The sequence below is a fragment of the Elephas maximus genome, chromosome 1, assembly GCF_024166365.1.
Source record: "Elephas maximus indicus isolate mEleMax1 chromosome 1, mEleMax1 primary haplotype, whole genome shotgun sequence".
Lineage (NCBI taxonomy): Eukaryota > Metazoa > Chordata > Mammalia > Proboscidea > Elephantidae > Elephas > Elephas maximus.
Genome location: NC_064819.1, coordinates 31,814,205 through 31,827,451, shown reverse-complemented (window position 1 = coordinate 31,827,451; position 13,247 = coordinate 31,814,205). Strand labels below are relative to the sequence as shown.

At 45.2% G+C, this 13,247-nt stretch overlaps 1 protein-coding gene across 4 annotated transcripts in view; it reads right to left on the bottom strand.

The window, feature by feature from the left end:
• Positions 1 to 12,917, bottom strand: part of LOC126074848 (DCN1-like protein 1) — a 132,916-nt gene extending 119,999 nt beyond the window's left edge. For 2 of the 4 annotated variants that reach the window (XM_049881638.1, XM_049881652.1), the window contains exons 1-4: positions 12,727 to 12,917; positions 7,191 to 7,237; positions 5,368 to 5,504; positions 1,220 to 1,315 (exon numbers count right to left, since the gene is read on the bottom strand). In XM_049881638.1, the coding sequence (XP_049737595.1) occupies positions 1,220 to 1,315; positions 5,368 to 5,504; positions 7,191 to 7,237; positions 12,727 to 12,815 (369 nt within the window). In that variant the 5' untranslated portion in view covers positions 12,816 to 12,917. Of the gene's footprint in view, positions 1 to 1,219; positions 1,316 to 5,367; positions 5,505 to 7,190; positions 7,238 to 12,726 lie in introns of those variants that run through there. The other 2 variants (XM_049881645.1, XM_049881660.1) reach the window with 1 other exon arrangement.
• Between the last annotated feature and the right edge of the window lie 330 nt (positions 12,918 to 13,247).

Genomic DNA, 13,247 nt, shown 5'->3' with positions numbered 1-13,247 from the left:
TTCTTACGTATCTCCCTGGCATGTAGCCGCTACTGTCTGCTACCCCTATAAAACCTCTGCCCTCCCACTGTGGGGTGTGGAGATCTGCTTTGGTCCTGAAGCCGCCCAGGACTCGTCTCATCTATGAGTCTCCTAATAAGCTCTTTTCCTGCCACCCTGGAGTTGCCCACCTCTTCCTCTGGTCTCTTGGTGTTCTCCATTTCTGGAGGCAAATTTCAAGTTACTGGTCCATGCCTGGACAGTGAATGATAAGAGAAGGAGGAAGACAGCGTTTCAGGCAGGTGGAACAATATGAACAAGTGCTCAGAAGAAGGACTCGGTATGATGTGTAAGGCAGATGGAGAAATGTTCACTGTAGCTATAAGGAAGAACTAGCAATAAGACATAAGCTTTGACAAATATGTGGGACCATATTGCAAGCTCTTGAACACTGGGCTAAAGGGTTTGGACTTTATCTTGTAACCACTGAAGATTTGCTAACTGGGGGACAGGGTAGAGAAATGGTGAGGGATTAAATAAATAAAAAGCAGGGGATAATAATGAAACTACTGTTTAAGAAACACTCATCTAGTAGCATATAGTACTGATCAGATGGGTAAGAGATTTAGAAGTAGGAAAACCAGCTAAGAATCTGAAATCCACATAAAAGATCCTAAAGGTCTGGCTGTGTGATTAAAAAACAAACAAAAAAACACTTCTGGAGATATTTCAAAGAAAGATTCAACACAAGTTGGCTCTTATTTTGAAGGATCAAGGAAAGGTGTAATAATACCAAAACTCCAAGGCTGGGCTATTGGAAAAACAGGTAGTGGGGCACTTTGAGAGAGACTGGGAGGTCGGAGAGAGGGATTTCTCTCTTGATTTTATTTTACCTTATAATTTAGATTACTATCTATTTTCCCAAAGCATTTGATGTTCCTAGGATCTGCCTTTGAAGGTGGAAAGGCTGAGCTCTCTCTTAATTTTAACTTCTAATTTAGACCCTCCCCACCTATAGCCCACAAGATCTAAAGTGCAGAGGATTCAGTAGGAAGGTAAAGTGGCTCAAGAATGAGAAGGGTCAAATCTACTTTCAAATGACAGCCTAGCAAGCAAATAAAATGTCAATGTCTTGGGAGTGGCCAAAAATAGAAGGTAATTTCTAGAAACAATTAGTAATTCTATATGAAGTGTACAAAGCCCACCCCTTTTGCACTGTAAACATCTTCACGATTCTTACCTGGGCAGCAGAGATCTTGGCCACCTGAATGATCTTCTCCATAGAAAGGTAGCTCTGCTGTGAGGGAGCAGGGCCGATGCAATAGGCTTCATCTGCCTGTTAAAGAAATACTACATGCTTACAAGGCGGCACAGCTAATACACTACAGCACTGCTTCAGGATCATTTTATTATTATTTTAAAAAATATTGGGCTCCTAAAAACAAAGCAAGAATTGAGAAACAGAAGTACTAGCTCATGTCTGTTATAAAAATGAACCCATCTTGGAATCAGCTGTGTGAAGAGTCAAAACTCAATTTTCACGTATAAACTACACGCTAGAGTGAAATTAAAGCACCACAGGATTCGAAGCCACAGGCATTAGTCATGCTACTACTTTTTGCAACAAAAATAGCCTTAGACGTATTTAATGCCAAAAACTTACAATTTGACAAAGTGGCAAAAGTTCTAACAGGAGTATACAGAGAGAAATAAAATTACAAAATTTTCTGAAGTTTACGTAATTATTAGGGTATGCTGATAACGTTCCTGCTATACATCTGGCACACATTTTACACCGTCCCTTCAAACTTTTGCATAATCATAACATCCTTTGAAGCAGACCAGACAGAAAGCATCCTTTGTTCATTCAAAGACTTACTGAATGCCTACTCTGTGCCACACCTGAGGTATGAGCTGCCTGAACAGCAGTACACAAGGCAAACGTCCCTGTCTAGGGGGAGAGACGGACATTAACTAACGTTCACACACTTAATGACAACTGTGATTACTGCATGAAGGAAAACCAAAGGACATCATGTGAGTAAGAGAAGATCCAATCTGGTCAGAGGGTGGTCAGGGAAGGCTCCTGGTCATGGTCATGGTCAGGACTCTGCCAGGCAGTTGGGTGGAGGGAGTGGAGCTGGGAACAGAGAGAAAACAATGTACATGAGAGCCCTGAGGTGGGAAGGTACCTGGCCCACCTGAGGGATGCAAGGAGGCTGGTGTGGCTGGAGCAGTGAACAAGGGCACTGAGTGGTCAGGGACGAGGCTGGATAGACAGGAGGGGGCAGGTTTCATCGGAGCCCTGGTGGCTCTATGTTTAAGTGCTTGGCTGCTAACCGAAAGCTTGGTGGTTCAAACCCATCCAGCTTCTCTGCTGGAGAAACACCTGGCAGTTTGCTCCTATAAAGATTACAGCCAAGAAAATCCTATGCAGCAGTTCTACTCTGTGACATGGGGTCAGAATAAATATGAGTTGACTCAACAGCACCTAATGACGAACAACGTGGGAAGTTAAAGGCTTTGCATCTTCTTCTAAGGGAAAACATAGAGATTTTTTTTAAGTTTTTTTTTTTAAACTTCTAATTCCACAAAATACAAATCCGTCCTCATTCTAGAGAACGTAAACAACACAAAGGCAAAGTGGCCCTTTGCCCCACCCTCCTTTCCAATCTCCCTCTGGACGTAACTACTGCAATCAATTTGGAATGTATTTTTCCATACACACATTCCCTATTTATTCATACATACACTTATATAAGCAGATAATTTTACTTTCTGTTTTTATATAAATAAGACCAAACTACATCATTATCTTCTGCAATTCAGCTTTTCCCTTAATAATGATGTCTCGGGAGGCCTTTCCTTCCTGGTACGTATATGTCCACCTCATTTTTTTTTAATAACTGTTGCACTGCATTGCACAGCATGGAGGCCGTAGTTCATGAGTCACGCACCTCTTAATGGACATTCAGGCTGTACTGACACTTAGGCAAGGCCACAGCAGACACTGGTCTATCTGCTCTGCTTGCACGTATATGTGAACACTTCTCCGGGCAGGACTGGGCTGAAGGACGTGCACACTTTAATAGCTCCTGGTTAGTCATCCTTCGAAACGGCTTTACCAATGTATAAACACACCAACTTCTACCCACCTTCGCCAAACACTAAACACTATCAATGTTGTAGGCTATTACTAACTTGATAGATCATGAAAAGGTTTAAAGCAGGGGTATAATATGATCCAATTCTGATTTTAAACCATGACTCTAGTTGAGGTGTAGGAAACAGATTATGGGGAGGGGATCAAACGTGGAAGCAGTGAGACTACCAGGGAGGCTACAGCATTTGACCAGGCAACAGGTGACGGTGGCTTTCCTTAAGGTGCAGGTGGTGGAGGAACAGGAAGTGGGAAGAAACACTCGGGAAGTGGAATTAACAGCACTTGGTAACTGACTAGGTGTGGAGGGTGGGGGAAAGGAGGACACATAGCAGGAAGAAAAAGGGAAAGATCTTCAAGAGAGACTCGGATTTCTGGCTGTATTATGATTGTTATGAGCAATGAACTGCCATCTACTGGAGTAGGGAAGTCGGCAAGAAAACTAGGCTCAGTACAGAAGAAAGATCATGCGTGCAAGTCAGACATTTTAAGTTTGGAGATGTTAAGTAGGCAGTGGGATACATATGCATTATGCACAAAAGAAAGCCTGGGCTAGAAAGAGAAATCTGGGAGTGTTTAGCGAAGCCCTAGGAGTAGATGCAACAATATACATCAAGAGCATATAGCGAGAAAAGATGAAAGTCAAGAACCAAGTCCTGAGGAATATCAACAGAGAAAGGACACAGAAAGAGAATCCAGAAGGGTCAGAGGCCATGAAGAATTTGTTTCTAAAAGGAAGGAACGGTCTGCTGTGGTGCTGAGAGATCAAGTTGGCTGAGGACTGAAAAGACCCCATTGGACGTAGGAACATGGGCATAATTGGTGACTTAGCAGAAAGTTTCAGGGGAAGGGTGAGGACAGAAGCTTGACAGGAGTTTGCTGCAAAGAGAGTAGGCGGTAAGGAAGAAGAGACAGCAGGGCAAATGATTCTTAAACTGGCTATAAATGGGAGACGAAAGAGAGTGGGGGTGGCAAAAGGGGAAGGAACGTGGGGCTAGCGGTAGTTATGAACTTGGGAGAGACTACGGAAGCATACCTAAATGATTTCAGGAGGGACCTGGTGGAAGAGTGACTGAAGACGCGTCACTTAAGAGGAAGAGTCTTAAGAAGGTGGGAGGAGGAATCCAGAGCACAGACAGACGACTGTCCTTGGACGGGAAGAGGGTGGATACAAAGACAGGTAGGTCAGCAGATTCTGCTGCAGGAAGCTCATATGGTTTTATTTTCTCCATGAATTCAAGATTATCTACTGAGAATAAGATCCGCAGAGGGGGAGTCAGAGGTCCAAATGCAGCAAAACAGGTTTGAAATAGTCATTGCACAGACCAAGAAAGAAGTTGCTAGACAGCCAGATGGGCCAAAAGCCCAGGGAAAGTTGGTCCCCACAAATTTACACTGGTGCTTGCAGTCTTGTTGCAGGCACAGAGAAGATCAATAGCTGCATTCATCCATGACTGGGGTTCTGTCTGCTGAATAACAGCTACACCTACTCCTCACTTACTGACTAGCTTGTTATCCAACATTTTGCATTTACGATGATGGTAAAAAATCTACTGACTATTCTGCACATTAACGATGTATGTCTGGCAGTGGGACATAACCGCCTGCCCACATTTTCCACTTCTTGGGTCCAGAGGGACACATGTGTCCCACATGGTATTTTGTGATCTGATGTGGTCATCCTCCATTTTGTGAAACACCGATTTTCGCGAAACACCGATTTTCGCATATCCACCTGGTCTTTGGAGCCTAACTATGTCAATAAGAGAGGAGGGGTCTCAGGGGAGTAGGGTTTTTAAAGTCACAATTTTACAGATAAAGCAAGGCTCAGAAAGTTAAGCTACTTGCCTAAGACCACTTGGCCAGTAAGTGGTAGCTGCTAAGACTGCAACCTTGATCTCTTTCCTTGCATAGCAGGGATCTGGATGTGTGCCAGTTAGAGTGAGGTCTGTGGATCAGCCACATTCTGTGAACAGCTTTAACTAATCCTTAATGACATAAAGGCTTTGCCCGTAGATCAACTATGCTACTAAGTTCACTGTTAGTTCAACAGCTATTATAACTGGAAAATCTGCCAAGAGGAATGATCGCTAAGTAGTTTTAATTTACCTACTTAAACAATGCTAATACGAACAAACCTAAACTGTGTCAATCTAAAGAACTAAAATATTAACAAAATAAACAAAACAATCACTTCCAAAGTTTGACTTCTATTTTTAACAACATACCATATCTACATGCATTGATTTCCTGTCAGCTTCACTGTAAACAGCCACTGACTGTATACCCATTTTTCTGGCTGTTCGTATCACTCTGCAGGCAATCTCGCCTCTGTTGGCAATAAGAACCTTGGTAATGTTTCTTCCTGTTTAAAACATCATGAAAATCATACACAGATGTTACTGGGAGCAATGGATGAGATTGAGAAATAGTCTAGGATATTAACCAGTTTATAAACATTTGTTTTGGCAAACTGCCACAATGGAGCCTAAAATTACTATTCTAATTAATATTAAACAGTACATTTAATTTCTCTTCACTGAAATTCAACATACCTTATTAACATAACTTCTTATATTACTCAGGATTTTCCACTTAAAATAAAAAAGCCCATCAAAACCCCATTAAAACGGGCTTTGTTATGCCAAAGGTTCACGCTTGCCAAAGATCAAATTTATAATAAAACCCCAAATCAAACCCAGTGCCGTTGAGTTGATTCTGACTCATAGCTAAAGAAAAAACACAGTTAAATAGTTAAATAACTAATATGCTATTTAATAGGTACTTTCTATGCCCCAAAAGAAACTGGTGGTGCTGCGGTTAAATCACTTGGCTGCTAACCAAAAGGTCACTGGTTCAAACCCACCAGCTGCTCCAAGGGAAAAAGATGTGGCAGTCTGCTTCCGTAAAGATTTACAGCCTTGGAAACCTTATGAGGCAGTTCTACCCTGACCTACAGAGGGTCGCTTTGAGCTGGAATCAACTCAATGGCAAGGTTTTTTTTTTTTTTTCCTATGTCCCAGGTCCTGTTCAAAAGACTCAACATGAACTTAAATCTTCACAGTAGTCCTATGGAGTAGATACTACTACTATTACCTAATTTTAAAGATAGAGAAACTAAGGCTGAAATTATACAGCCAACAGTGGTGGGTCCAGGGCTTGACCCTGGTCAGCCTCATGAGGGACTGGAGCTCTTACTCATGTGTACGCCGCCTCTAGCCCCTCTAGCACCACAGGCGTGTGTGCTTGTCTTGCCAAATAATTGATGTCTAGTGACATGATGCCATAGTGATACACTGCTGCACTAATATACAAAACGCACGGGATCACCACATACTTAATATTCTCTGGCAGACTATAACAAAGTTATCTTTTCTCAGAAACATAAGGTTTCGTATAATTGAAAAGACTGTTTTTCAGTGGGGATCTAGAGAGACCATGAGTTGCTACAGGGCTGCTGGGATGAGCTTTGTGTGTCAGGTGAGAGAGGGGCTATACCCAATCAACCAGGAGTCACACATTTACATCCTTTATATAATTGGGACTCCCACATGAAATTTTATGAGAAAAAAAGATTCTGCTACTTAAAAGAACGATTTTAAAAGCATTGACTTAGACCATCAGTTATTTTTCCAAGGAGCCCTGGTGGCGCAACAGTTAAGCACTCAGCTGCTAACCAAAAAGCTGGCAATTCGAACCCCCCCATCAGCATCGTGGGTGATCTGCTCCCATAAAGATTACAGCCTAGAAAACCCTATGGGGCAGTTTTACTGTTATACGGGGTCACTATGAGTCAAAAACTAACTTGTGGTACCTAATAACTACAAGATGGTCAGACACATAGAAACAACATAAATATAAAATGTTTTCAATTATTATTCTATAAGGAGTGGAAGCCATGACTCATTCCTTACTAAGATATTATCATGAAAATTCAAAACGTCAAAGCTGAGAATAAATCCTATTATACACAAATTAAGGGATTAAACATTCTCTTTCTTAGCTCACAATCTGAATCAAAGTGACATGATCCAACAAAGACCATCAGTACCTGTGGCTGTCGCATACTTCGTGCTTCTTTGCTTCCAAGTCCATCTCCTATAACATAAATCCAGACGGAATCATAATAAAGCAAGATGAGAAAGAACGGTCATCTTTCTTTCAGAAGAAATCTGAATTTTTAGAAAATTGAAACTAAATTCAGGCATGACCTCAGCTAAGCCTTGAGTCAACTAACAAAGTAATTTAGTAAGTTGAAAGAAAACTCATCTAGAAATCAGTAGTTACAATTCTGGTTTTTCTCCCCTTGCGCTGTGTCCTTGAACAAGACACTTAACCTCCAGAAGCCTCTGGACCATCCTTGCTTTTGAGGCTGGCATATGACTACTGATTCAGAGGCAATAGTAAATATTTAAAAAATTCAGTTCAAATTAAAGTTTGAAAACATACCAATCTAATTCGACCCTCTGATAAGACAGAATTGAACAGTTAAGCCCCGAGAGGTAACGGGAAGGAAGCTGAAGGGGGCCGCAGAAACAACACTGGCTGAAGGGAGAGAAGAGCTGAGTTCTCATCCACGCCCACGACTGACCAGCTGCCTGTGACCCTGGGCAAGTCATGTTACAGCAATGGATCTTAATTTTTTTTCTTTCATTATCACCCCCAATAAGAAAACAACATCCCTGAGTGGCGTAAACGGTTTGTAGTCAACTTACTAACCAAAAGGTTGGTGATTCACGCAGTAGGATCACAGAAGAAAGGCCTGGCAATCTACTTTCATAAGATCACAGCCATTGAAAACACTAGGGAGCACAGTTCTACTCTGAAACACCCAGGGTTACCATGAGTCAGAACTGACTCAACAGAGTTTTGTTTTTTTTTTTTGGAGAAAACGTAAATACTAAGGAATGAGATTTTGTTGGGTAAGGTTAGACTTTAAAGGACCACAAATGATGGCTTTCACACTCCCAGGAACTGATTTCCTCCCCCTTAGGGACAATATGGAGGGAAAGGGCAGCGGTGGTTCAGTGGTAGAATTCTCAGCTTCCATGTGGGAGACCTGGGTTTGATTCCCAGCCAGTGCGCCTCCTGAGCTGTCCCACCCAACAATCAGCAGAGGCCTGTGCGTTGCTATGATGCTGAACAGGTTCCAGTGGAGCTTCCGGACTAGATGGACAAGGAAGAAAGGCCTGGTGATCTGCTTCTGAAAATCTACCAATGAAAATCCTATGGCGATCACAAGGGTCCCGTCTCCAGCCAACCATGTGGATGGCACAGGAGGACAGCATTTTGTTCTGCTGTGCACGGAGTCACCGTGGGTCGGGGGCAGGCTCCATGGCAGCTAACAACAGGGGCGATATCACCCTTGTTGAGAGTGCATGATTGACAGCTTGGGCTTCAGTGCCCTCATGCAAGGAGAGCGGAGCCTAGAAGAGGCTATCTGGAAGCTACCTCTCACTTTTAACAGTATGCAATTTTTTATAAAGTCTATGATTTGACTCCAACTCCTTGTATTAGCAGAAACTGGAGAAACAAGGAGGTAAATGACTTTTTTGAGGTGTCTCAGCTAGGCAGAAGTAAAGTCTAAGACAATTTTTAAGTTCTGTGACACCCACTGATAGAATAAGTGAATGCCGAACTTTAACCATGAGCTGATAAAAAGCAGGCCAGATTCACTTTGGGATGTAAGTAAAGGCAAATGTCTATTAGGCTTCAGCTAAGAGGAATATGCTGGGAAACCAACAAATAGCAGAAGCAATTCAACCTTGGTCTCTTCCATCCACATCTGGAAGGTGCGACACAACCATGATTAGAAAGGACTAACCATTTAAAATCTTTCAGGAAAAAAAAAAGGACACGAAAAAGCAAGCCTAAGAAAGGTTTACATTAGATACTATCTAACTGTGTATGACTGTGTAACTGAACAGGACTGTTTCTCCAGTTTCTACTAACACCAGGAGTTGGAGTCAAATCATAGACTTTATAAAAAATTGCATACTGTTAAAAGTGAGAGGTAGCTTCCAGATAGCCTCTTCTAGGCTCCGCTCTCCTTGCATGAGGGCACTGAAGCCCAAGCTGTCAATCATGCACTCTCAACAAGGGTGATATCGCCCCTGTCGTTAGCTGCCATGGAGCCTGCCCCCGACCCACGGTGACTCCGTGCACAGCAGAACAAAATGCTGTCCTCCTGTGCCATCCACATGGTTGGCTGGAGACGGGACCCTTGTGATCGCCATAGGATTTTCATTGGTAGATTTTCAGAAGCAGATCACCAGGCCTTTCTTCCTTGTCCATCTAGTCCGGAAGCTCCACTGGAACCTGTTCAGCATCATAGCAACGCACAGGCCTCTGCTGATTGTTGGGTGGGACAGCTCAGGAGGCGCACTGGCTGGGAATCAAACCCAGGTCTCCCACATGGAAGCTGAGAATTCTACCACTGAACCACCGCTGCCCTTTCCCTCCATATTGTCCCTAAGGGGGAGGAAATCAGTTCCTGGGAGTGTGAAAGCCATCATTTGTGGTCCTTTAAAGTCTAACCTTACCCAACAAAATCTCATTCCTTAGTATTTACGTTTTCTCCAAAAAAAAAAAACAAAACTCTGTTGAGTCAGTTCTGACTCATGGTAACCCTGGGTGTTTCAGAGTAGAACTGTGCTCCCTAGTGTTTTCAATGGCTGTGATCTTATGAAAGTAGATTGCCAGGCCTTTCTTCTGTGATCCTACTGCGTGAATCACCAACCTTTTGGTTAGTAAGTTGACTACAAACCGTTTACGCCACTCAGGGATGTTGTTTTCTTATTGGGGGTGATAATGAAAGAAAAAAAATTAAGATCCATTGCTGTAACATGACTTGCCCAGGGTCACAGGCAGCTGGTCAGTCGTGGGCGTGGATGAGAACTCAGTTCTTCTCTCCCTTCAGCCAGTGTTGTTTCTGCGGCCCCCTTCAGCTTCCTTCCTGTTACCTCTCTGAGCTTAACTGTTTTAGTTCTTTCAAAGGGCGTAAGGGCTGTTATGGATTGAATTATGTCTCCCAAAAATATGTGTTGTAAACCCTAACTTCTATGTCCATGGTTATATCTCAAGTGGGAATGGGTTTTCTTTGTTATGTTAATGAGACAGGATTAGTGTAGGGTGTGTCTTAAATCAGTTTTGAGACACAAAAGAGATTAAACAAGTGAGCAGAGGAGAGATGGGGTAAGATAGATGCCAAGACACAGGGAGATCAGCAAGGAACCAGGAAGCAGAAGCTGAAGAGACAAGGACCTTCCCCAAGGGCAGATGAAGAGACAGGCTTCCCCCAGAGCCCGCACTCTGAATTAGGGCTTTCGGCCTTCCAAGCTGTGAGAAAATAAATGTTTGTTAAAGCCACCCACCTGTGGTATTTCTGTTACAGCAGCACTAAATAACTAAACCTGTTGCTGTCGATTCCGACTCATAGCAACCCTAAAGGACAGAGTAGAACTGCCCCATAGCTTCCAAGGAGCAACTGGTGGATTTGAAACGGTGACCTTCTGGTTAGCAGTTGTAGCTCTTAGCCACTGTAGCACCAGGGTGTCCACATAACTAAGATGGGCCTTTCTTTTTTGTTGTGATTGGTGCTACCATCCTCTAGCCCCCTTTCTAATAGTTTATAGAGTACTGAGCAGGAAGCTTTGAAATCCTGTAAGTTTTAAACAGCTGTTTGTCTAGACAGCAGCAAAAAACTGCCCAACATGTACATGGTTAGTGTACATGACCACACAAACACACACCATTCCTGAGTCATTCTCAATGGTTGGGTACGCAAAGCCCATTTCTCTGAACTGACTCCTATGTATCAGGTTCTGTTTAAACTCTTTCCATGTATTAATTCATTCAATTCTCATAACCCAAGTTTAGCTCAGTTTTAAAGGTGAGGAAACTAACGCACAAAGATAATAAAGCTTTTAGCACTAAGCTATACCGTCTTTCTAGAATGATGACGATGATAATGATGCAGCAAAGGAAGATAAAGAAACTGGCTACCTGAAAGCAGGAAGGTGCCTTCCCCTGCCAAAGCTGTCATTGAAAAAGAAAGACCAGAGTTGATGGCCTGACAGAGACTGGAGAAACCCTGAGAGTATGGACCTCAGACACCCTTTCAGCTCAGTGATGAGGTCACTCCTGAGGTTCACCCTTCAGCCAAAGGCTGAAGAGGCCCATGGAACAAAACAAGCCTAAAGGGCCATACCAGCCCTGGGGTAGGGACTGGAAGGCTGGAGGGAATAGGCAAGTTGGCAATAGGGAACCGAGGGTTGAGAAGGGAGAGTGTTGACATGTCCTGGGGTTGTTAACCAGTGTCACAGAACAACATGTGCACTCCTGATGAGAGACTAGCCTGTTCTGTTAACCTTCATCTAAAGTTCAAAAAAAAGTCACTGAAGCTTATAACTCAAAATTTGAAACCAATCTGGAGTGGAGTTAGCTGGTGAATCACCTGTAAGTTTTGCTCAACCTTGAGTACAGAAGCTTTTTCAAAGTAACTTTCCAGCTCTCTGGAAGTTAAATTAGTTTTTGTTAGCTTGATTCATTCCAACAAAGAGGAAGAACTCCAGGAGGCTTTCTTTGAACTGGACACCTTAAGTGAGATGGGGATAGCTGCACTGCAATGGGCTTGGAGCACATCCTGGCCCCCCTTCTCACTACCTGTGCAACCTTGGGCAAGTCGTTCAGTCCCTTTGGGCTTCATAAGAACGTCACACAACGCCCCCCAAGCAGGAATGCTGTGAAAGGCCTCCTACTCGGTCAGGAGTCTTAGAAACGCAATTCTGGCCGCCATGGGAGGTGAGCACCAAGGTCGCAGGCCCAGCTCCACTCCTTTCCCCACAACCAACTGCAGTCGAGTGGATTCTGACTCATGGCGACCCTGTAGGACTGAGCAGAACTGCCCCGTAGGGTTTCCAAGGCTGCAGTTTTTACGGGGAGCCTGATGGTGCAGCGGTTAAGCGCTCGGCTACTCACCAAAAGGTCAGCAGTTCGAATCCACCAGCCGCTCCCTGGAAACCCCAAGAGGCCGTCCTACTGTGTCCTATAGGGTCGCTATGAATCAGAATCGACCGGAGTACACAGCTTTCTCCCTCGGAGGGGCTGGTGGTTTCGAACGGCCGGCCTTTGGGTTAGCAGCCGAGCGCTTTACCCCCTGGGCCAGCAGCTCCCCGCCCCCCCCCCCACCGACACCCAGCGTGCTAAGAAAACAACAACGTTTAGGAGCTTCTGACGTTGCATTGTGAGTGACAGAATAAGCTTCCAGTAAATGTCAACTCCAAAAAACCAGAACCAGAGCCGCTGTCGACTAGATTCAGACTCGCAGCGACCCCACGGCGTATTCACGGAGCGGCGGAAGGATTCGAACCGCCGACCTCCGGGCCAGCAGCCGAGCTGTCAGCCTCCAGGCTCCCCGGCTCCTCCACGGAGAGCGGGCAAGCGGCGAGCTGCAGCAGAGCAGACAGAGGGCAGCGCCCGAGCCGCCCCGGGGCCGCGGCTTCCCGCTCCGGCCCCTCCGCCCCGACCTGGCTTCTCCGCACCTCCCAGCCCGGGCCCTGACCCGCTGCCCCTCCACCCGTCGTGACCTCGGCGGAAGCAGCAGGCTCGGGAGACGCTGCCACCGTGTCCTCTCCGCAGCTACCAGCAGCGCCGACACCGCAGAGGCCGCCGCCATGTCTCCGCAGACCCGCCGCCCTTCCACCCCTAGGCCACAGACAGCTGCGTCCCACGACGCAAACACCTCCGCTCTCTGCAAGGGCTTGTCCTTCGCCGGCCACCGTCGAGGGCAGAGTCAAGCAATAGGCCAATCCACACGAGGCATTCGAGCGGGGGCGGGCCCGCCTCGCTATAACCAATCAAAAGAGAGGAACCGTGCTCCCGTGGAGGCGTTTGGCCAATCAGGCCGCGTACCCGCGGGGGTGTGTTCCCCGACTCTTAGGCCCCGGGGTACTGTTGGACCCTCAGCTACCCTAGGCGCGTTGTGCCTTCCCGGCTGTTTCCCCCCGGGCGGCGCGGTTCCTTCACTCTGTTCCGGTTCTAGGAGAGAATCCTGCTCGTGACCTTCAGCGTTAAAGCCGCCGGCAACAGGGGGCGGCGGGGTCTTGGG